The sequence below is a fragment of the Mesoplodon densirostris genome, chromosome 4 (genome assembly GCF_025265405.1).
Source record: "Mesoplodon densirostris isolate mMesDen1 chromosome 4, mMesDen1 primary haplotype, whole genome shotgun sequence".
NCBI lineage: Eukaryota > Metazoa > Chordata > Mammalia > Artiodactyla > Ziphiidae > Mesoplodon > Mesoplodon densirostris.
This window is the reverse complement of record NC_082664.1, coordinates 87,390,679-87,415,311: the sequence shown is the minus strand read 5'-3', so window position 1 is coordinate 87,415,311 and position 24,633 is coordinate 87,390,679. Positions and strand designations below refer to the sequence as shown.

The window sequence follows — 24,633 nt, the reverse complement described above, 5'->3', positions numbered from 1 at the left end:
ACTGGCATAAAAACAGAAAGATAGATCAGTGGATCAGGATAGAAAGCCCAGAGATAAACCCACGCACATATGGCCAACTTATCTTTGATAAAGGAGGCAGGAATGTACAGTGGAGAAAGGACAGCCTCTTCAATAAGTGGTGCTGGGAAAACTGGACAGGGACATGTAAAAGTTTGAGATTAGATCATTCCCTAACACCATACACAAAAATAAGCTCAAAATGGATTAAAGACTTAAATGTAAGGCCAGAAACTATCAAACTCTTAGAGGAAAACATAGGTAGAACACTCTATGATATAAATCACAGCAAGATCCTTTTGGACCCACCTCCTAGAGAAATGGAAATAAAAACAAAGATAAACAAATGGGACCTAATGAAACTTCAAAGCTTTTGCACAGCAAAGGAAACCATAAACAAGACCAAAAGACAACCCTCAGAATGGGAGAAAATATTTGCAAATGAAGCAACTGACAAAGGATTAATCTCCAAAATTTATAAACAGCTCATGCAGCTCAATAGGAATGTGTTTTTTTAATATATAATTTTCAAATTATAGATTTTTTTAAAATAAATTTATTTATTTTTGGCTGCATTGGGTCTTCATTGCTGTGCGCGGCTTTCTCTAGTTGCAGCAAGCGGGGGCTTCTCTTCATTGCGGTGGCTTCTCTTGTTGTGTAGCATGGGCTCTAGGCACATGGGCTTCAGTAGCTGTGGGTCAAAGGCTCTAGAGCACAGGCTCAGTAGTTGTGGCTCACAGGCTTAGTTGCTCCATGGCATGTGGGATCTTCCCGGACCAGGGCTCCAATCCATGTCTCCTGCATTGGCAGGTGGGTTCGTAACCACTGCGTCACCAGGGAAGCCCAAATCAGAGATTTTTTTTTTTTTGCTGTATGAGGACCTCTCACTGTTGTGGCCTCTCCCGTTGCAGAGCACAGGCTCCGGATGCGCAGGCTCAGCGGCCATGGCTCACGGGCCCAGCCGCTCTGCGGCATGTGGGATCTTCCCGGACCGGGGCACGAACCCGTGTCCCCTGCATCGGCAGGCGGACTCTCAACCACTGAGCCACCAGGGAAGCCCACAGATGCTTCTTTTGATCTGAGCAAGTCTGTTTCTGCTGAGTCCTAAAGAGGGCTTAAGAGGGACTGTGGTGAGAGGGTCCGGGAAGGGGTAGGCAGGGAAATGAGGAGGGGTTACAGGTAGCCCAAAAGGCTAAGCACAGGTGTTAGATGACCTCTGAAATAACATCTTACACCAATAAATATATTTGTACACCACTTTTAAATAGCACAGAATACTGTAAATTGGTGTTACAGTAGTCAATAAGTACCAACCCATATTCCAAGTTTCCAAATAAGGAATGCCTCCTCTGTGAATCTTTCTCTGTGGATTTAGATTTCTTTTCATTTTTATAACTCATATCATCTTATTTTCCAGTCCCCAAGCCTCTGGAGGGCTGTGTAAGGAGTAGGTTGCCAATGGCTAGAGGAATTGAAAATTGCCAGTTATTGTGAAGTAACTCTGGGTTGGTTCGGGGTAAACTTAAATTCCCTTGGTAAATGCTTTTGTAAAGAAAAATTTTTTAAATTTTATATTGGAGTATAGTTGATTTACAATTTTGTGTTAGTTTCAGGTGTATAGCAAAATGATTGTTATCCCTCCCCACCACCTTTCCCCTTTGGTAACCAAAAGTTTGTTTTCTAAGTCTGTGATTCTGCTTCTGTTTTGTAAATAAATTCATTTGCATCATTTTTTAAGATTCCACATATAAGTGATATCATATGATATTTGTCTTTGTCTGACTTACTTCACTTACTATGACAATCTCTAGTTCCATCCATGTTGCTGCAAATGCCATTATTTCATTCTTTTCTATGGCTGAGTAGTATTCCATTGTGTATGTATACCACATCTTCTTTATCCATTCACCTGTCGCTGGACACTTAGGTTGCTTCCATGTCTTGGCTACTGTAAATAGTGCTGCTATGACAACTGGGGCGCATGAATTTTTTCAAATTCGAGTTTTTGTCTAAATTTCATCAAAAATTCTTAAGGGCTCCAAGAATGTAGGCATGGGAATAAGCCAGAGAAAATGTCATTATGGCTAATATTCCATTGTATATATGTACCACATCTTCTTTATCCATTCATCTGTCAACAGACATTTAGGTTGCTTCCAAGCCTTAGCTATTGTAAATAATGCTGCAGTGAACATAGGGGTGCATTATCTTTTCAAATTATGCTTTTTTCTGGATATATGCCCAGGAGTGGGATTGCTGGATCATATGGTAGCTCTATTTTTAATTTTTTAAGGAACCTCCCAGGACTTGACTTCCCCCTCTCTTGTATCCTGACATCCCAGGTCTGGAAGCGATGCTCCACCTACAGGTCCTGGAGCCTTACCAGAAGTTTCTGGAAAAGCTAGTTGATTCAGCCTCCAGGAGAAGAGGAGAAGGTGATGGGCTGAGGGAGTGACCTGGAGGTGGGGCCCCGGCTGTTTATAGGATCGCGTGGCGCCTCAGAGGCTGGCAGGTTCACCGTCAGTCCCATTCCATCGGAGTAGTCGCTGCCAGCCAGCCAGGGAGCTGTCATCTTGAAGGGAGCTGGGCCTGGAGTGGAGCCAAAGGTTTGGCATGGAGAGAATGACACCTATGGGACCACCTGGCCATCCTCACCAGGTAATAAAGTCACTGAGCCTGCCGGCATCACTCAGGGCAGGGCCTGGAGCTAGGGTACATTCTAACAAGCTTGACGTAGCTGAAACCAAGGTGATTCTGGTCTCTGGGGAGGGGCTGGGTCCCAGACCTGGAGTCTCTGCCTACGCAGAGGCTGGAGGTGGGAGGCAGATGGTGAGGGAATCTGTGCTTAGGGATGGGGAGTGGGTGGGATGGACAATTAGCATCCATAGCATCTGGGGCCCGGGAGACCAGGGTGAGGAGCATCATCTCAGCCTGACTCAGAGGCTGTGCCCGCAGCTCCCACTTCCTATCTCTCCAACCACCCCCCACTGTCCTACTGCGGGTCACTGGGTGCCAGCAGGGAGAAAAGGCAGCCTGATCCTTTTACTCCCCCAGCGGAAGACCTCATGGTTATAGATCCTCTGGACCCCGCTCAATCTCCCTTGGGCTATATCCTCCGTGATGGGCAGAGACCAGCACTGAGCTACGGAGGATGGAGGAGGCCCCGGGGCTCCTGTGCAGGGGCAGAGAGGGTGGCTGGAGCTCTCAGCAGAGAGGCACTTCCAGGATGCTACAGGAAGCTGGGTGCAGGCGCCCTGCTTGAGACCCCTCCAGGAGCATCCAGGGTCAGTCATCAATGAAGGCAGTATTCCAGGTGGCAGGATCTTTCAACAGGGAAGGTGAAGCCCCAGAGCCCTCAGGAGAAAGGAATCCTACTAGTTAACACATTAGTTGGCTCAATAATCCTATTTGTCTAAAACAAATCTATGAAATTCTAATCTTTAGATATCCATGGGGCAGGGGATGAGAGTGGCATGCTTTTACAAAGAAGCGAAGTCCTAAGAGTGTAAAACCACAAAGGGGTTGTGAGCTCTGGCCTTGAAGACCTGGGTTTAAATCCTAACTATATCACTTAACTAACTCTGTGACCTAGCGCAAGTCAACCTTGCTAAGCCTCAATTCTCTCAACTGTAAAATGGGAGGAAATGAGAGAACTATCTTATGAGGGTGTCAGGAGGATAACTAGAGTTTGAATATGTAATATGCTTAGTATAGCACCTAGAAACATAACAAGCACTTAATAAATAGGAAGTAATAAGAGCAATTATCTAGAAACTGCTTACTTCTTGCTAAGCATTCTACAGGCATTAACACATTTCAGCCTCAGAACGCTGTGTCAGGTTGATACTATTATTTGTCCCACTACAATGAGGAAACAGAGGCACCAGGAAGTTTAGTGACTTGTCCAGGCTCACACAGCAAGTAAGCAGAGGACCAGGGTTTAGCTCCAAACAACGTGGCTGGGAACCTGCTCTTCTGCCCCAGCAATGGCCAGTCATTATAGTGATTGTCACAGCCCATCCTCCAGGTGCTCTGTGTTAGTGACACTCTTAGAGGTGAGGAGAATGGGGTTCCATCTTAGGAAAAATATCCTCCAGGAAACGGTGGGCTTTCTGAAGTTGAGAGGCTCTCAGTGACCAGAGGGGGAAATGGGCAGCAACACCCAATTTGGGGATGGTGGCTGGCTGGAAAGTGAGCAACTGGGGGTGATTCTTAGTAGCCCCAAGTGGCTTTAGAGCAGCCCACAGGCTGTGGCCCTGAGGATCGGGGTGGGAGCTGCGGTGCAGCTTGCCTGCCTCTGCCTCGCCCTGGCTTGGAGCGGGCATTGAACCACAACTCCTCACAGGAACCCAGGTCCCAGCCAGCACCACCTCTGTGATGCACGGTGACGGAATCTGGGTGTGGGGAGGAAACGGAGCCAGGTGCCTAAAATGACACTAAATCCCTGTCAACTACAACCTCTGGCTTAAGGCCTATGGATGTCACTAGCATTGATCCCCAAGAAGGGAGAAATGAGCCTACCTTGTTGGGAGGGTCATGTGTGCTCTGCCAGAGAGCTGACAAGGATGACAAAGACACTTAGCAAGAAGCCACAAGACAGGGATGATGTGGGGACACAGGGTAGCAGGGTCGGGGCAGGGGCACAAGCCTGATTGGCTTTGCTGTGGCCTGTTGTCCTTTAAGCTTCTCTGTGGGGCATGGAGAGCCGGTGCCGTGGACACTGAGCCAGCCCCTGGCAGGTAGCACCTGTGTAGAGCAGAGACGGTTCCTGGTGGGAGCCTAGACTTTCAGATCACACGCACAGAAGTGGGACTGGTCGTGGGAGGTTACAGAACAGGAAAGAGCTTTGGTTTCATCGCAGCGCTGTCTCCCAACCATGCAAGGCTGAATGTCCACCACGCAAGCAAGGTGCCGTCAGATCACAGGGCCTTATCATACGAAACGTGTGCAGGGTGCCCAGAAAGATCTACTCAGCGGGGCCTCAGGAAGAACAGAAACCCAAGGGCCCCCTGGATCCCAGCAGTGCCAAGGACCTCAGCAGTAGGGGTTTGAGATACCCAGCCCACCTCCCCGGGCACTGTCCCAGCAGGATTCAGCCACGTCCCCCCTGCCCTCTGCTTTTCCTCCTGCCACCTACTACTGCTCGTCTTCTTGGTCCCTCCGAGCTTCTGCCCACTCCGTTTCTTCTTCCACCTTATTGGGCTTGCCTGTGGGCTGATGTGGCCTCGCCAGCATCTTAATAACTTTCGCCCCCTGCTCACGGTAACAGCCTGATGCTCTTGGAGTTTCCCAATTCACACCCAAGAGACAGTTTATACCTGAGGCCATCACAGAGCACTGGGATCCCCAGAGCTCAGGGTCCTGGATTCACGTGCCCACTTTCTGTCCAGAGGCCGGGGGAACGCCTGGCAGCAGGGTCCCATGCTTCACCAAAAGGCTGCCCTCCCTGTGAGCTCTGGGGGTGGCTGACCCCAAACTGACATGTCCAGTGTGGTGGCCGTTCCTTGGCCGTCTGTTCCCTGCTTTTTTTTTTTTTTTTTTTTTTTTTGCGGTATGCGGGCCTCTCACTGCTGTGGTCTCTCCCACTGCGGAGCACAGGCTCCAGATGCGCAGGCTCAGCGGCCATGGCTCACGGGCCCAGCCGCTCCGCGGCACGTTGTTCCCTGCTTTCTTTACTGTGCAATCCTGTCCCTGAAGGGGGGGCGTCCCACAAATTCTACCACCATTCCCTGACTGCTGTGGCCCAGGACCGTGGCCCTAGGGACAGGGATGGGCAAAGGCTGTTTGGCCCCAGAATGCCTGGCAGCGTCAGCGAGCAGCATCTCAGGAGAAGCCTCGGCACCAATTGCGGGGGGGGGGGGGCTTGTAACTGAGCAGGAGGGACTCTGTGGCCTATTTCTCTCCAGGGGGAGACCTCTGCCTGCTGGCAGCTCACCGTGAGGGTCCTGGAGGCGCGGGGCCTGGGCTGGGCTGACCTCTGTGAGTAACTGTGTCCTGGGCCTCAGGGGTGTGGGGAGGACCAGGTCCTATGGGAAAGGCCCAGTGCCTTGGGGCTGGTCTGGGCTGCCCGGAGTGGCTGCAGGGGTCTTGAGAGGAACCTGGTGAGGCCCTTGGAGAGGGGCGTGAGGAATTCTCTCTCACAACGGTTCTCTTGATGTTGGCAGTGAGCGAGGCAGACCCCTATGTGATCCTACAGCTGCCAACCGCACCTGGAACAAAGTTTAAGACCAAAACAGTCACCAACTCCAGTCATCCTGTGTGGAACGAGACCTTCACTTTCCTGATCCAAAGTCAGGTCAAGGTAAAGACCAGAGGACCCCTGGCCACCCCCCTGAGGACAGGCTGTACCCCACACTGGGAAGGTTCCTGGGGTAGAGTACACCTTCCTCCAGAGCTCAGGCAGAGAAACTGGGGAAGGGGGTGTCTTTGTACCCCAGCCTGGTTGTGCTGTGTGTGAGAGAATGTGTGAATGGCAAAAGCTACTAAACCCACCTATGGGGTGGAGGCAGCAAGGGCCCTCCTGCTTGGGTTGTTTGAGGTTCAATGCGATCACGCACAGAGGACTCCCAGGACCTACCAGGCCTTAGGGAACCGGCAAAGCAGGGGTGGGCTTGGGCTGGGGAAACTTCAAAAGAGTTTTATTTTTTATAAAAACAAAAATTAGCAGGGGGGAATTAGGAACTTTGCTGGATTTCCTTTCACCACTTCTAGGTTTTACCAGTATTTTTATGTTGAAGTACAAAGTGCAGTGGCATAATAATCTTTTCCGGCCCTCGGCATCAAGTGAGGATTCAACAGGTGTGAGCCACACTCTGTGTTAATAACGTGCTATGTTGCTGTTCTCGGGTCCCTAGAATGTTCTGGAGCTGAGCATCTATGACAAGGATGCCATCAAGAAGGATGACGTCTGCTTCAAGGTTCTCTGTGATGTCTCTGAAGTCCTCCCTGGCAGGTTGCTCCGGAAGACCTTCTCCCTGCATCCCCAGGTGGGTGGAGGTTCCCGCCAGCCCCACCGCTCAGCTCCAGGCTGAGGAAGTGGCACAGTTTCTCCCGTCTGTTGGGATGCTGCTGGGTTGAACTCCTTTGCAGGAAGACGGAAGGCCCACCCAGAGATATTTACATTTTCATAGGAAAGGAGGAGGTTAAATTGACTGTTACTGGCTGAATCGCTTAAGGGAGGAATTCTAGTCATCTACGGGGAAGGAAGGTTTTGGGTGATGGCAAACCTCCTCATGTGCCACAAAACACAGCTCGGTGTGACCAACTCTTCGGGGGGTGTGGGCTCATCACTCTTGCTTACTGCCTCTGACCCTCTCCTGGTGCCCAAGACCTGGAGGGAGGGCAGAGTTCTGGGGTTGGTCCCCTCGAGAGGAAGATGAAATGGGCCCTGGGCGTCTTCAAGCCTCCTTTGGCTTGGGCTCCTCATCTTCCCCTTCAGCCTTGACAGGCAGGGATCTAGCTAGCTGTGGGTAACTTGGGCAGGTAGTCCCTCTTTCCCCAAGACTCGATTTCCTCATCTGTAAAATGGGAAGGGTTGTAACACCGTGCCTCCCTTAGAGGCTGCTCGGGATGATGAGATATATAAAGGAGCTATGTCAACTCTAAAGACATGTGTGCATGTTGACAGCTTGCTCATCTTTAATTTCAGGGAACGGAGGAGCTGGACGTGGAGTTCCTGATGGAGAAAACGTAATACCACACAGTTCAGGGGGTGTCTCAGGACCCAGGCTTTCCTTAGGAAAATGCCTTTGACCCAGATCTTCCCATTGGTCTGACCAGCCCAGATTTGCTGTTCCTCATCTCCTACTCCTGCCGGTTGGGTTGGGGGGACCCTCAGAGAAATGAGGAGAGGAAGGCTGGTGCTTTGTCTGCCATGCTCTCCCTCTCTCTCTCCTCACCTTTCACTCTTCAGAAGCATCTCCCCACACCCTGGATCATACCCAGGACGTAGAGAACCCTCAGTGTCACCCAGGGAGGCCCCACCTGGGTGCAGCCTGGCTGGGAGGGGGCACATCAGTGCAGGAAGCCTTTGCCTTTGCAAGGCCGGACTTTGGATGGTTTGATTTTTCCAGGTCAGGCTGCCCAGAAAACCTCATCACCAACAACGTACTTGTGGTAGGTAACCACCTTCCCCAAGCCTGTGGGGTGGGGTGCGCTAAGGGAGGGGCCCCAGAGCAGACACTGGGGTAGGGGCGGGGCTGCCTGGCGGGTGGGCCGCAAGGGACAAGGCAAGGACAGGGCTTTGCAGTAAGACCAGTCCACCTCCCTGCTAGGTGGTCACCTGGGGCTGCAGTCTGGCCTCGGAGGGGCCTGGGGCTAAAGGGAACTCAGAGAGAGAGAGGGGGGAGACCGAGGCTCTGCTGAGAGGAATTCTGGCCCAAGGCAGGAGGGTCGAGGGAACATTGGGGGAATTTTAGGCATTTCCTGGTGGTGTTTAGTTCTGTGTGATGACTTCATAGTTCTTAGCCCTGAAAGGGGCGAGGAAGTCTCTCGCAGGCCCCGCCAGCAGGCTCAGGTTACAGTGTGGTGTGTTTCCAGTCAGGGAGCTTTGAGATAGGATCAGGGGTCAATCAGCTTCTCCTCGGGACAGTGGAGGGTCAGCTCTCCTAAAGCATAGCGAGCTCACGAAGCTGCAGTGGACAGGAATGGGTGGTGAGCGAGGATTAGAAACTTTCTACTCAAAGGAACACCCTCCACAAGCAACACAGGCATGACCTGGGAGCTAGGCCAGGCCCTGCATGTAGTAAGGCAGCTGGCGTTCAAAACTGAAGCAGGCAGGGCCTCCCTGGTGGCGCAGTGGTTGAGAGTCCGCCTGCCGATGCAGGGGATACGGGTTCGTGCCCCGGTCTGGGAGGATCCCATATGCCGCGGAGCGGCTGGGCCCGTGAGCCATGGCCGCTGGGCCTGCGCATCCGGAGCCTGTGCTCCGCAACGGGAGAGGCCACAACAGTGAGAGGCCCACATACTGCAAAAAGGAAAAAAAAAAAAAAAAAAAAACTGAAGCAGGCATCCACCCTCGGGGTCCTACGAGTGCCTGTTTGATGGGCTAGTATTACTTTTTCAAATATACCTTAAAATAGCCACACCTATGGCAGCTGTCTTTTATCTGAGGTGAGCAGTTCTAAGGGAGAGGGTAGTGGCCAGAGCTGAGTGGGCTACAGGCATCAGCTGGCACGCATTACAGAGAGAACGCAGCAGGCTCACTTGGCAAGTCGGTCAACGGGAGGACTGGTCCTGCCCTGGACCCTACTTCTGGTTCTGCGTGTGGTGGATTTGGGACAGGGGGCTCCAGGGGTGAGGCTGAGGGGACACCTCAGCTTCTCCTGCAGAGCCCCCTGCCCATGATGTGGTCTGTCCCAGGCCCGAGAACTGTCATGCCTGGATGTCCATCTGGACAGCACGAGGAGCATAGCCGAGGCTGCAGGTGAGACCTGCTCAGGATGAGGTCTGGCCTCTGCCTGGAGTGTGGAGGGTTGCTGGGTGTGGCTGGGGAACCTGTACAGCAGGAGGCTGCCCACACAGCGCAAAGGCAACTGGTCTCCTCTGGGCAGGAGAGTCCCCCTGACCTGGGGGAAGGCCTGTCGCCGGAGGTGGGAGTCCCATGGGGGATGTGGGGAGAGCCCTTTCCAGAATGCTGTTTGCCATGGTCCAGCCACCCGGCCTCCCCGTGTCTTGGGCAGTACTGCCAGTTTCCTGGATCCTAGCTGGGTTTCTGGGCTCTTGTTTCCCTTGTGCTAACCTGTCCACTCTCTCCCTAGATCACGACGAGCTGGAGCTGGAGCTGGTGCTGAAGGGCTCATATGAGGACACACAGACATCTGCCCTGGGAACAGCCTCTGCCTTCCGCTTCCACTACATGACGGCCCAAGAGGCAGAGCTGAGTGGGTGCCTGAGGGTAGGTTTTGGCTCTGGAGCTCCCCTGCCGACCCCAGCCTTGGGCCAGCTCCACCTGCTGCAGGCTCCTCTCTGGCCATCCTCCTGCCAAGGCCAGGGCCCTGTGGTCTTGTCAGCCTCCCCCAGTTAGGCACCATACCCTTGGCAGACAGGGAGGATCACCAGGGGCCTCGCGTGGGCACGGGGGGCTGCTGTGCCATGTCAGTCTTTGAAGTCTTCAATGGCTCCCCCGATAATGCTCCTAGAATAAAATCCCATGTCTGCGTCCATAGGCCCTGCGTAACCTGGCGCCTGTGCACCTCTGCCGCCTCATTTTCTTCCATGCTCCCCCTCATTCACGATGCTCCAGCCATATTTGTCTCTTCTTGCTTTTCCAACACACCAAGTGCTTTCCCTGTCCTCCTGCAGCTCCTTCTGAGGCTGCCTGCTCCTCTTTCTCCTCCTCCTTTAGATCTCAGCTCAGATGGCATCTCTTCAGAGGCCCTCCTTGACCGCCCATCTTAAACAGATTCTACATACCCCACCTTTGGTTACTCTATCACATCACCCTGCTTATTTCCTTTACAATACTTACTAACGTCAGTTCGTTACCTGTTTCTTTATAAGTTCATGCACATGACTCAGAATAATAAATAAACACATATCAGCTATTAATACACTAAATAAATATAAGCTATGTTTAGTATTATTATTTTTTTTTTCTTTTGCGGTACGCGGGCCTCTCGCTGTTGTGGCCTCTCCCGTTGCGGAGCACAGGCTCCAGACGCGCAGGCTCAGCGACCACGGTTCACAGGCCCAGCCGCTCCGCGGCATGTGGGGTCTTCCTGGACCGGGGCACGAACCCGTGTCCCCTGCATTGGCAGGTGGACTCTCAACCACTGCGCCACCAGGGAAGCCCCCTATGCTTATTATTTTTTATTGAAGTTTAGTTGATTTATAATATTATGTTAGTTTCAGGTGTATAGCAAAGTGATTCGGCTAGCTATTATTATTTTTGTAATGAGTAGTAATTGTAATTATTTTAATTACAATAATTGTAAATACTGTAATTATTTTTGTATTATCAGGGAGGGCCTGTGTCTGTCCAGATCGCTGACTAGATACTCAGTAAGGATTTGTTGAGTGAGTGAATGAATGACTTTTCTTTCCAGACCTCTAAAAGCAATGGCTGGAACTCAGGCAACTCAGTTGGGGTCCTCACTGTGCCCCTGAGGTCCTTGGCCATGGGGAAGGAGGAGACAGTTGAAGTTCCTGCTACAAATGTAAGTGGCCTCAGCTGGATGGGAAGTGCCAGTGAGAATAAAGACTCCAAGGCCCCCAGGGGATACCCACACTCCCTCCAGGGTCTAGGACATTCTGAGTGGGGTCTCTTGTTTTGATTTCAGGCCCCAGGAGTGAAGCTGCAGCTCAAGGCTGAGAGCTGGTAAGGGACATTCATATCTGTGGGGGACAGGGGTAGTCACGGGGCTGGGGAGTATGTGGAAAGTGTGATCCTGGGGGTTGGGAGCAAGGAGTTTATTTGGCAGTTATTGTGGGCTTGACCAGCCAGTAGCTGAGCTATGCAGGTGCCCCCTGACCCTTGGATCCTCCACTGCCCCAGCCCGAAGGAGTTGGCTGTGCATCTGGGCTTCGATTTGTGTGCGGAGGAGAAAGTCTTCCTGAGCAGGAGGAAGCAGGTGGTGGCCAAGGCCCTGAAGCAGGCCTTGCAGCTGGACAGAGACCTACAGGAAGATGAGGTTTGTGGGGGAAGGGGGATGGGGGTGCAGGTACCTTGCACTCGCCTTAAGGGAGTACCTGATTGCTATGCCCTCTCCAGATACTCCAGTCAGCAGAGACTGAGGAGTGGGCATATGTGGGGAGATGTGGGGCATGGGGAAGCTCTCTTTGGGGATCTATCCAAGGCTGAGAGCTGTCATTTGCTGGGCAGGAGCCGGGTGCTAGCTCTAACCCTGACTCCTTCAGGCTCTGACCTCGAGGTCTCTTCCCTGGAGGCAGGAGGCAGCTCCATTCCTGTCTTTGTTAAGCCAACCTGTGTCTGTGCAACCCAGGTCCCTGTCGTGGGCATCATGGCCACAGGAGGAGGTGCCCGGGCCATGACCTCTCTCTATGGCCACCTGTTGGCCCTGCAGAAGCTGGGCCTTCTGGACTGTGTGACCTACTTCAGCGGCATCTCGGGCTCTACATGGTGAGGGCCCTTGGGACTTGGAAGAGCAGACATGATCAGGCCCCAAGGGGAAATGGAGTGGACATCAGAGGGACCCTCTAAGTGGGTGTGAGCAGTATGTTCTGATGGGTGCCAAGCGACTTTCTCAAAAAGGAGGAAATGGACATTCAGAGGTCCTGCCATGAGCAAGGCATTGCAGGACATCCATTCCATGCTACTGATCCAGAAGGAGCTGGGTTTGAGTTTGCGCAACACTACTTACTGGCTAGGTGACTTTGAGCAACTTATTTCCTCTGATTCTCAGTTGACTCATCTCCAAAGTGGGGGAAATAATAGTACATACTCCATAGGACTGGAGTGGGACGGCCCAAGTAAAGCACTTAACATGTCTGACACGTACCAGGAGCTCCATATTGGTAGCTTTTTTCCCTTTAATTGTCGTCGCCTCATTTAATCCTCACAACACTCTCTGGGGTCGTTTCTCTTATTGTATAGTATAGATGAGGAAACTGAGGTCAAGAGATGCTATTTTACCTAAAGACAACATTGCCACCCTATGCTCCACTCTGCCTATGACGAAGTGGAACTTTTCACTATTAGAGATTCATTCCTTTGAGTCTTTTCGAAATGTGACTTTAAGGAGTAAAAGAGGAGTAAACTCAGAGTTTAGGTGACAGCTGTTGACAAGCAGAGTCTTAAAGGGCTTCAGGATGGATCTATAAAAAGGGGTCTACAGCTGTGCTGTACAATACAGTAGCCACTAGTCACGTGTGGTTATTGACCACTTGAAATGTGGCTAGTCCAAACTGAGATGTGTTATAAATATAAAATGCACAGTGAATTCTGAAAAAACAGTTTGAAAAGAATATTTATATTAATTTTCATATCAATTACACACTGAAATGATAATTTTAGATGCTGAATTAAATGAAATATACTGTTAAAATTAATTTTTCAGATCTTTTTTTACTTTTAGAAAATGTGGTTACTACAAAACTTTAAATTACATATGTGGCTCACATTCTATTTATATTGGACAGTAAGGATCAAGAAGGAGAGAATGCCCTGAGGCAGTTTCCAGATAGGTGGGGCTTTGGCAGCGGGAGCCACGTGTTGGGAGAAGTCGGGAGGGTGGAAGTTGGAGCTGCAGCGACCCATGCTGGGCCTTGACTTCAGACTGTAATGTCCCTTTGTTCTCTCAGGACAATGGCCCATCTGTATGGGGACCCTGAGTGGTCGCAGAGGGACCTGAAGGAACCCATCGGACACGCCCGGGAGCACCTGGCCAAGAGCAAGCTAGAGGCCTTCTCTCCTGAACGCCTGGCGAGCTACTATCGGGAGCTGGAGCAACGGGCTGAGCAGGGCCACCCCACGACCTCTGTGGACCTGTGGGGTCTGGTGCTGGAGTTCGTGCTGCACGGACAGGTAGGGCCCCTGCGCATGCGAGGCGGAGCCTATGTGCAAGGGTGAGGGCTGGGGCAGCCTTGTAACTAGCTGACACGAGCGCGCGCGTGCACATTTCCTGCCGGGTAAGAGGCCAGTGGTTAAAGGATGTGGGAACTGCTGTACTTCCTTGCCTGCCAACTTTGGGATGCCGACATTTTGAATCAGGTTATTCTTCAATTGATTGCCATGAAACAGAAATTTCTGCGTCTCCCAAGAGCTAGGGACCAATGTCAAAGTCAGTTAAGTATCGTGTTTAAGAGTCAGTGAGGTTTTTGGAACAGCTTTCATTTTATTTTATTTATACTGTAATATGAAAAGTATTTTTCTTCATCTTCATGGTAGTGTTAAAAGCACAGACTCTGGAGCCAGATTTCCTAGATTCTAATCCCAGTGCCTCTTACTAGCTATGTGTCCTTAGACAAACTACTTAACCTCTCTGTGCCTCAGTTTTTTTCATCTGTACAATGAGGATGAGAAGAATGCTTACCACACAGGGTTGCTGTGAGTACTCAGTGGCGCATTGGCATAGAGTAAGCATTAAGTGTTAGCTATTCTATTTCTTCACTATTATCCTAACACCATTAATACAAAACTGAGCAAATAAATTTTTTATGCGTTGCTTCTTTAAGGAAAGCTTAGTAAGTTAAATTGCTGAATCTTACATTAACTGATGTAATTATTAAAATCAGGGATTTTTTTCACATTGTTGTTTTACCACATATAGTTATCTGAACAAAGTTTCTTTTAAAGCATTTGAAACAGCTAAAACACAGGAAGTATTTTTAACATGTATAACAAAAAGGTAAACTATCAAATATATTAGCAGAGGAAAGATTCTTACCTTTCTTATCTTTGGATATCAGGTGTTTGACCAAGAATGATTAGCATGTAAACTAATGCCAAAAGTGAATTTGTTTTAACTTTTTTCTTTAAATTTTATTCTTGTTGGCAAGCACAGTGCTACTTGGAAATTACCAACCATTCTTGTTTTTTAGTTATTAGTTTAAAAATATTTATTATTAAATATTTATCACAATAATCTTCAGACTTAAGAAAATGCATAAAGCATGAAGAATAATATAAGGAATATGCATGATCTCACTAATCAGCCTAAGAAGTGAAATATTACAGAAAGAGCCAAAGCCCCCCCTTTGGACCCCCCCTTCAGTCCCATTTCCCTCCCACCCCCAGAGGTAACCACCATCCTAAATTTAGTTTTATCATCACATACATATCTGCAATCTGTACACTTTATAATATTATATAATATGTAACATATTTTATAAGCCTTTATACTTTATTAGATATACATTTATTACACATACTTTTATTAAAAATATATATCCTTAAGAAAAATGTAATATTATTTGTACAATGGTTTTGTACAAGTCTTCTTGTGCCCATGTGTTAGAGATGCTCTAAGCCTTGAAGATAGATAGCCAGTAGTGGAGTTGTTAGGCCATTGGGTAGTGTATCTTCAACTTTTCCAGCTACTGACAAGTTGTTCTCCAAAAAGGTTGTATTAATTCACACTCGCACCACCAGTGTATCATAGTTTCTTTTTCTCTACATGCTCTTCACACTTTTAAATGTTTGTTCATTTTATGGGTGTGAAAGGAAATTTTATTGTAGTTTTCCATTTTCTTGGTTTTTAGTGAGAGTGAGCATATTTTCAAGTATATTTGTCATTGGGACATCCTCTTTTTTTAATGCTAATTTTAAAAAAATATTTTATTTATTTTATTTATTTATTTTTGGCTGCGTTGGGTCTTCGTTGCTGTGCATGGGCTTTCTCTAGTTGCAGCGAGCAGGGGCTACTCTTCGTTGAGGTGTGCAGGCTTCTCACTGCTGTGGCTTCCCTTGTTGCGGAGCACGGGCTCTAGGTGCGTGGGCTTTAGTAGTTGTGGCACACGGGCTCAGTAGTTGTGGCTTGCAGGCTCTAGAGCACAGGCTCAGTAGTTGTGGTGCATGGGTTTAGTTGCTCCGCAGCATGTGGGATCTTCCTGGACCAGGGCTTGAACCCATGTCCCCTGCATTGGCAGGTGGATTCTTAACCACTGCGCCACGTTGGATGAATTACCTACTCAAATCCTTTTCTATTTTTCTATTTAATTCATCTTTTTAATATTATAGGAATTCTTTATAAATTCAGGGTATTAATCCTTTATCAGTTCTAATAGACTTTATGCATACTTTTAATATAATTCAATGTATCATTCTTTTCCTTTATGGTTTGTACTTTTAGAGTTTCCTTGAGAAATCTTTCCCTCCCCTAAAGTTATAAAATATCCTTTTATATATTCTTATAAAAGTTTTAAAGATTTCTTTTTCACAATTAGGGCTTTAATCCACCGAGAATTTATCTTCAGGTATTATGAGAGTAGGAATTCAATTTTATTTTTTTCCATATGGATAGCAAACTTTCCCAGGATCACTTATTGATTTTTTTCCCACTGATCTGCATTGCTACTTCTGTCATGTGTCAGCAAGTGTCAGCATGAATCTATAATAACTCATACACTCATGGGACTTTTCCTGAGTTCTCTATTCCATTCTTTTATATATATATATAAATTTATTTATTTTAGTTATTTATTTTTGGCTGCTTTGGGTCTTCATTGCTGCGCATGGGGTTTCTCTAGTTGCGGCGAGCAGAGGCTACTCTTTGTTGCGGCTTTTCATTGCAGTGGCATCTCATTGCGGAGCATGGGCTCTAGGCACGCGGGCTTCAGTAGTTGTGGCACGTGGGCTCAGTAGTTGTGGCTTGCGGGCTCTAGAGCGCAGGCTCAGGAGTTGTGGTGCACCGGCTTAGTTGCTCTGCGGCATGTGGAATCTTCCCAGACCAGGGCTCGAACCTGTGTCCCCTGCATTGGCAGGCGGATTCTTAGCCAATAGGGAGTCCCTCTATTCCATTCTAATGGGACTCATTCTCTATCCCTGTGCCAATCCTGCCCTGGCTTAGTTACTACCTTTGTGATAAATCTCAGTTTCTGATAGGGCAAATTTACCCCCATCTGCCACCTTGGTTCTCAGAATTATCTTGGCCACTTTTGGCCCTTTGCCCTTCTATATACGTAATAGAATCAGTTAGTCAAGTTTCATGATAAATATTGTTGGGATCTTTGTCGAAATGGCATGGAATTTATAAAACCAACATAATTACTTGAAATGTTTTTATTTTATTAATATATCCCATGTATTCTTTGGATCTACTGTTTAAGTTCCTGTTTGGTTTTGAGGGTGCTGTGTTTTATTAACTGACTTTTCTGCCTGGTGGCAACAATTAATTACTCTAGAGTGGGGGAAGCTTGTTTTAACAGTTCACTTTATTAGGTGCTAGAAAATGCAATTTGATCCTGGGCTATAAAGAAGACATATTTAATTACATTTGATCCTCCAGTAATGACTTAATACATGGTTTTATGTACACAGTTTGTAGTCATTTTAAAAAAGACAAACTTAATTAGTTTTTAAAATTATTGTTCACAGAATAAAAATCCTTGTGATATTATTGAACAACGATGCATTCTTTAAAATGGGTACCCATGCAGTTTAAAAAATTTTGTCACAATGTGAAAGCTTTGCAAATATTGTTTCTTTTTTTTCTTAGTCATCATGCTTTATCTCTTAAAGCTCACATTTTTAAAATAATTCTTTATTGAGAAAAATTTAGTGTTGATTTCAAATTTGCCTTGAGATAAAAATAAGTATTTATTATCTCTATACTACACTGAGCTACCGTACCGAAAGTCATTTTAAGTCATCAGAAAATATAACTCCATATATAACAAATCACAATTTCATTAATACTAAGTATTATTAGAGAAATATTATACCCTGAAACTTAGAACAACTTACTTAGTCTATATACTTTTATAATATTACTTCAGTTTTTATAAAAACCCACTTACAAAATACACCTATTGTAATCAGTGCTTCTCAAATTATCTCTTTGAAACTTTGTTTTTACTCTCTTGCTGGCAAGCACTGAAAGGCTTAGAAGCTGCTCACCATTCTTCAAGGAGAAACTTATAGTTTTTCTCCTATCTTTTCCTGAGTTAAAAAGGTCTTACATATTTTTCTTTAACTCTGGACAAAAGGTTTTATATACACTTTAGTGCCACCCTGTGCAAGACCCAGATCACACTGACACACCACCAACTGCACCCAGCTCCCACACTCCAGGTGGGACCCTTGAGTCATCAGAGTGGTGTTCTGCAGGGTTGGGGATCCTCATTTGGAAACTGGGGTGGGGGTGGGGGTGGGGTAGAGATCCAGAGACTTGCCATGACTTACTGGTGAGCTATTAAAAGGAAAAGGAATACTGGGTGCTGTTTCAGTTGATAGAGAGGTGTGCTGACCCTTTTCCAAGGCTTTCCCAGGGCAGAAATTGCATCTGTAGTGAAAGATTATACATGTCAAAAGAGCAGGCAAACAGGATTCCTAAATAAAAGACTTTGAGAAGGGAAATCACAGGTATTCATCAAGCCCCCTCCCTCCTCAACACACACACATACTCACACCCACAGGACTAACTTGTAAATATAACAAATCCTCAGTGCCAGGCCACTTGAGCCGTATTTGGAGAATTTCCTGTGGATTCCCCATAACTCAAGTCATATTGGGTACCACTGAAGAACTGGAGGAAAAGATGACTGTGACCTGAGTGCTCTCACTGTGTGACAGAGGGCTGCCATGGGAAGGGAAGCACACCAGGTGTGCTGAGGCTTTGTCATGGGTGCAGGAGCCGGACTCCTTGTGGGATGGGCTAGGCTAGAGTCCTGGGATGCACATCTGGCTGATCATCAGAATCACCTGGGGAGGTTTTAAAAAGACAAATTCCTAAGTGGCTTCTGATGATTCTCAGAAGAGACCCAGTAATCTGTATATTTAACTCTAAGTAAATCTGATGATAAAGGTTGATATGGCAGGGTGGGAACCTCCTAGGTCTAGCTGCTGAGTGGAGTGCCTTCCAGCTCAGAGAGCCTAAGAGAGAGGTGGTGCGTTCATGGTACACATACTTCTCCATGAGAAACAACCCAGGGCCTGTGGCAGCAGGATCCTCCCCAGGTGGGGTTCCAGGTAGTCACCACCTTGCTGAGGCTTGAGATGAACCCTATTTTCATTTCTGGTCTGGGATAGAAGGAGACCTTTCTGTTCCCCTAGAATTCAGTGAGGCTCTGTGGAGGCCAAAAGGCAAGCCAGAGTCCTTGCCAGAGTTTGGAGTTCTATTGGAGAGAAAATTAGAAACAAAAGGCAAGGATAAATAGTGGGGTACAACTCTGTACTGTGCAAAGCAGGAAAGGAGATGAGGAGGAGGCGAGGATGTCAGGAGAGTGTTTGGCAGGGGCTGAAACTTGAACTGGTCCAGGTGAACCTAGAAGGGGCAGCCCATCTCCTGGCAAAGCTTACAATGTACACTGAAGGGGGATTTCTGAGTCCTTTCTGGAAAGCAGCGTGTGTGTGTGTGTGTGTGCGCGCACGCGCGCGCATGTGCCTTTGTGCCTGTGCATCAGGGTCCATGTACCCCCCACGCTTCAACCCATAAAGATGGGCCACTGGTTGAGAGTCCGCCTGCCGATGCAGGGGATACGGGTTCGTGCCCCGATCTGGGAGGATCCCATATGCCGCGGAGCGGCTGGGCCCGTGAGCCATGGCCGCTGGGCCTGCGCGTCCGGAGCCTGTGCTCCGCAACGGGAGAGGCCACGACAGTGAGAGGCCCGCATACCGCAAAAAGAAAAAAAAAAAAAAAAAAAAAGATGGGCCACTGGAACCACGGAATGCAGGGGTGGGTGTCACTGTTGACACTGTGGTCCTTGTGAACGGTGCTGTCTGCAGATACGCAGTGCACAGCCCTACATGGAGACCCTGCATGTAGAGCCGGTCAGAACATGGGGGCAGGAGCGGGAACGTGTACCCACCCATGCCACCCAGACCCCGACGCTCCTCACCCCCAGTCTGTGCTCCCACCCTGCCTCTAGGGTGCTCCCAACCTTACTTTGGCCCTCACGCCCCCACCCCAGGTGATGGATCAGAAGCTGTCAGGACAGAGAGCTGCGCTGGAGCAGGGCCAGAACCCTCTGCCCCTCTACTTGAGCCTCAATGTCAAAGAGAACAATCTGCAGACCCTGGACTTCAAGGGTACATTCCTCAGTCCTGTCCACTCCACCCTCCAACACACACACACACGTGCATGCACACCTCCTTTGCACCCTGAGGGCCCCCAGAGAATTCACACAGGAAACTCCTGCACAGATGGCCAGCCTTCTGGAAGGATGGTGGTTCTGATGGGCTGATGAGGCAGCAAGCAGAGCCCGCCATCCTGGGGCAGGGCTGTGGTGGTGAGGATGTAGACAAGGGGCTGGGTGGGAGAGAGGCCAGCTCAATCAACAGTCAGCCGGGCGGGGAGGAGGCTGAGGCCTGCTGGGGGGCAGTGGCTTTGGCCCTTGTCAGAGCTGGGGCTCCCCCCAGCCCACTGTCCTCTCATTCCTGCCTTTCCCTCCTGCCCCCTCAGAGTGGGTCGAGTTCTCCCCCTATGAGGTCGGGTTCCTGAAGTACGGCGCCTTCATCCCCTCTGAGCTCTTCGGCTCGGAGTTCTTCATGGGGCGGCTGATGAGGAGGATCCCTGAGTCCCGAATCTGCTTCCTGGAAGGTGAGCGGTCATCACTCTGAACGCCCTGAACCCGGGTCTGGGCCGAGCACCCGGGGAGGGCAGATATTGAGCTGGGGGGAAGGGCCATTGCAGAGGCAGCCCGCTCCCCCTCCTATTCTCCATGTGCACTCAAGGGTGGGGACCACTGGCTTCCCCGCCAGTGGGGCAGGGCACTGAGGCCTGAGGCTGACCTCTCTTGGGAGTTTGGCCTTCAGGTATCTGGAGCAACATTTTCTCCCTGAACTTGCTGGACGCCTGGTATGACCTCACCAGCTCCAGTGACGACTGGAAGCAGCACATCAAGGACAAGATCAGGAACCTGGGTAGGAAAGGGAGGCACTGAGGGGAGCCTGTGGTGAAGCCACTTCCCCTTCAGATGCTACAGGGTTGGCTGGGGGGACTGTTGGGGGAGGGAGGGCCAGGCATTTCCAGACCCCTCAATGGACCAATGTCTGCTTCTCTGGGCTCAGAGGAATCCCCTCCCTCCTCGGGGACCTCCTCAGGGCCAGAGGCCTTGTGGCTCCAGCCTGGAACAGCACTGGCCCAGATGTTGAAGGGCTTCCTGACGAGCAGACCACTCTACCAGCACACCTCCAACTTCCTCCAGGGCCTGCAGCTGCACCAGGACTACTGTGCCCAGAAGGACTTCTCCACCTGGGCAGGTAAGGGCCACAGCCATGTGTCCCCAGATAACAAGGTTGGGCTCCTGGGTGGAGATGGACCATGGCTGGGGCTGGCAGAGGCCTGCGGGGGGGTCCCAGCATCCACTTCTGGGGTGTGGCTTGGAGGAGGTCTTGGGAAGGGCTGGGGTGGCACGTGCATTTAGGGAGTGACACCAGGGGTTAGAAGGGGACGTGGAGGCGAATGCAGTGTGGGGGTGGGTGGATGATCTGTGTTGGACTGGCTACCCCTGACTATTGCTACCTCTCCCATCAGACTGCCAGGTAGACTCCTCCGCCGGCCAGCTGACCCCGCAGGAGCCCCAGCTCTGCTTGGTGGATGCCGGCTACTTCCTCAACACCAGCTGTCCCTCCATGTTCCGGCCAGGCCGCAGGCTGGACCTCATACTATCCTTTGACTACTCTGTATCCTCGCCCTTTGAGGTGCCACTGGTCACCCCATGGGAACCCCAGACCCTTCGCCCGCCCAGGCCACGCTCCAGGGACAAGCAGCAGGGCCACTGGCCCAGACCTTCTGGGTCCCCAGGGGAAGGGAGAGATGACAGGCTGTGACTTAAAGGCTCCTGCCAGGGTTGGGAAGGGCTGTGAAGGTGCTGGGGCCCTGGGCTCCCAAGGACAGTAGAGAGGGAGGAAGCTCGCCATGCCCACCCCAAGCGGAACCACTGTACAGAGCTAGGAGGAAAGCCTGGGCTGTCCACATCCATCCTCCCAGGGGCCTCCCTGGGGACTCTGGGGAGGGGGGTGGGTAGGGCTGTGAGACAGAAGTGGGTCCCCTACTGAGGCCCTCGAGGCTCTGAGATTGAATATCCCAGAAACAGCAAGCCCAAATGGGGTGCTAGATCTGTACCCCACCTCAAGATTTTAGCCAAACAATACTGCAGACCACCGGGATCCTTTGCTTCCCTCCGAGGCACTGTGTAGCTTGACTGGGTCTTGAGCAGTCAGTTTGGGCTGGAGCTGTCCTAGCATCTTCTAGAGTGCTGACCTGGGATGACTGGGAAGTAGCCATTGCTCTCTGAGCCCCCTCTGCCCCTCCAGGTGCTGCAGCAGACGGAGCTAGACTTGCGGGGCCGGGGGCTGCCGTTCCCCCGTGTGGAGCCCAGTCCTCAGGACCAATGCCAGCCCCAGGAGTGCCACCTCTTCTCAGACCCTACCTGCCCTGATGCCCCTGTCCTGCTTCACTTCCCGCTGGTAAACGCCTCCTTCAAGGACCACTCAGCCCCAGGTGAGGCAGCCCCGCTTCCTAACAGCCTGGAAGCCTGGGCCCTCCTAGTGCCCCTGCAGCCAGCAGAGGGAGGAGTCTTAAGGCTAGTCCCACCCAGTCTGGGACATGACAATACCCTGGCCTGTTGTGGATACCCAGATCCCTGCAGAGCCCCTCCGTCTGCAAAGCCACTGGGCTGGCGTCCTCTTTGTCATGACCCCAGGCTCCTTTGGCCTCCCCCTCCCAATGTCCGTCACTACAGCTGGGCTCTGCTCACCCGCTCTATGGCAGGGGCCATGTATGGGAATCCCTGCACTGTCACCGTCCACCACTACTCCGCACCACATTGTTGGGGGACTTCCTAAAGGCCCCCCAGCATGGACAGCCAGAAAAGAGAGGCCCCAGTCCCCTCTCTCTCAGATTCCCCTAAACCTGTCTGGGGTCACAATTGGCCTCTCTGTATTCTACCGCAGACCATTCTGGGGTCCTTTCTCAGGGAGCTGGGCCTCTACTGCAGGATCCCCGAAATCTGAACTCTCATCACATTCCTTCTAATCCTCGCCTCCCACCAACTGGTCAGACTTTTATCCCCTTTTGATGGGAAAACCTAATTCTGCCTTTGTGCAATCTTCTGGCTTTCTAGTTCCTGTCATAATTCCAAACCTTCCAGCTTTACTCTTAACATGCTCAGCCCGCATCTTGGAATTCTCTTTCTCTCTCAACAAAGGCAGTTTCTTTTTTTTTTTTTTTTCTTTTTGCGGTATGCGGGCCTCTCACTGTCGTGGCCTCTCCCGTTGCGGAGCACAGGCTCCGGACGCGCAGGCCCAGCGGCCATGGCTCACGGGCCCAGCCGCTCCGCGGCATATGGGATCCTCCCAGACCGGGGCACGAACCCGCATCCCCTGCATCGGCAGGCGGACTCTCAACCACTTGCGCCACCAGGGAGGCCCCAAAGGCAGTTTCTTGCAAAGCAGAAGCTCTTTCGTTTTCAGAAGCTTGCTTCCATCATGAGTTTTAAGAATCCACTCACTAACCTAAAGGACTTTGTTTTTCTGCTGCTTCCGCCTTATCCCTGCGGGTGAGGTGGATACCGGGGTCGGGGGGGCGCTGAACAGTGAAAGATGTGTAATGCTGTGAGAAAATGTGGGAAGCAGCACACGCTTCATTTCTCAAAATAGCATCCTGCTATCCACAGTTATACTTCTGGGCAAAGGACACGGGGCTGGGAGGAACCCCTTCAGTGGGGAGCAGCTCACCCCTGTGTCCAGCCACCAGGAGCTGTTCTGCCAGCTGTGGAGGCCTCTGGGCCCTACACCTAACTCCCTTCCACCCCTGGACAGGTGTCCAGCGCAGCCCCGCAGAGCTCCCGGCTGGCCAGGTGGATCTCATGGGGGTCACCTCCCCCTATTCCATGTTCAACATGACCTACAAGGAGGAAGACTTTGACCGCCTGCTGCAGCTCAGTGACTACAACGTACGGAACAGCCAGGGCACCATCCTGCAGGCTTTGAGGACCTCTCTGAGCCACCGGGTCCCAGGGGCCAGGCCTCCAGGGCCGCAGACTTGAGACTTCTCGGGGTCCCCAAGATTTGAGGGCCACACTCTGATCCTGAGGGCTGGGGGCTTAACCCACCTGCAGTGGGTACAGCCACGGCCCTCACGGGGCTGGAGTTCACGGGCTCTCCCAGGCCTGGGCCGCCTCTGCCGCTGGTCTCATTGCCCAGAGGGGCTGTGTGTCCCATCCAGAATTCTCCCTCACCTTCATAGCTGGTTTGGGAGGAGCTGACAACAAACCCCTTACCGGGCCAGCATATAGAACAGCTGGTTCGACCAAACATTTACACGTAGTTCTTTTCACGCCTGAACAGAATGGATTTGAGTTGCAAGCTGGAGGTGCCAGAGCAGGAGTGGGGACAGGCAGGGCAGGGAAGGGCCTGGAAGGTGGCTCCAGGTATCAGGAATCACAGTACGTCCTGACAGGCTCCCCTTACTCCCTCTGCTCCTCCTCCTCTTATACTATTTTTAGGCAACTTTAGTGAGCTATAATCCACATGCCATATAATTCATCCATCTAAAGTATGCAATTCAATGGCTTTTACTATATATTCAGAGTTGTGAAAGCATCACCACAATCAATTTGAGAACATTTTCATTAACCCAAAAAGGAACCCCTCATCCCTTAACTGTCAACCTCAAACCACACCCACCCCAGCCCTAGGCAACCACTAATCTACTTTCTGTTTCCTTAGATTTGCTTATTTTGGACATTTCATATGAATGGAATCATAGAATATGTGGCCTTTTGTGTCTGGTTTCTTTCACTTAGCATAATATTTTCAGGATTCATCCATGATGTAGCAGGTATAGGTACTTCATCCCTTTTATGGCTGTGTAATACTCCATTGTATAGATATACCACACTTTATTCATGGGTTGATGGACATTTGGATTGTTTCTGCTATTTTTGGTTATTATGAATAATGCTGCTATGAACATTCATATACAATTTTTTTATGTGGACAATGTTTTTAATTCTCTTGCATGTACACCTAGGAGTGAAATTCCTGGGTCATAT

General features: G+C 50.1%; 1 protein-coding gene across 1 annotated transcript; it reads left to right on the top strand.

Annotated features, from left to right (window-relative positions):
- The first annotated feature begins 2,631 nt into the window (after nucleotides 1-2,631).
- On the top strand, nucleotides 2,632-23,625 carry PLA2G4D (phospholipase A2 group IVD). The gene is made up of 20 exons (XM_060098308.1): nucleotides 2,632-2,676; nucleotides 5,925-5,997; nucleotides 6,183-6,319; nucleotides 6,873-7,004; nucleotides 7,667-7,707; nucleotides 8,091-8,133; nucleotides 9,379-9,442; nucleotides 9,777-9,913; nucleotides 11,064-11,174; nucleotides 11,298-11,335; nucleotides 11,513-11,648; nucleotides 11,961-12,097; nucleotides 13,279-13,501; nucleotides 19,546-19,663; nucleotides 20,037-20,174; nucleotides 20,390-20,497; nucleotides 20,645-20,836; nucleotides 21,111-21,277; nucleotides 21,893-22,079; nucleotides 23,399-23,625. The coding sequence occupies exons 1-20, from the start codon at nucleotides 2,632-2,634 to the stop codon at nucleotides 23,623-23,625; spliced, it is 2,454 nt and encodes an 817-aa protein (XP_059954291.1).
- The last annotated feature ends 1,008 nt before the right edge of the window (nucleotides 23,626-24,633 follow it).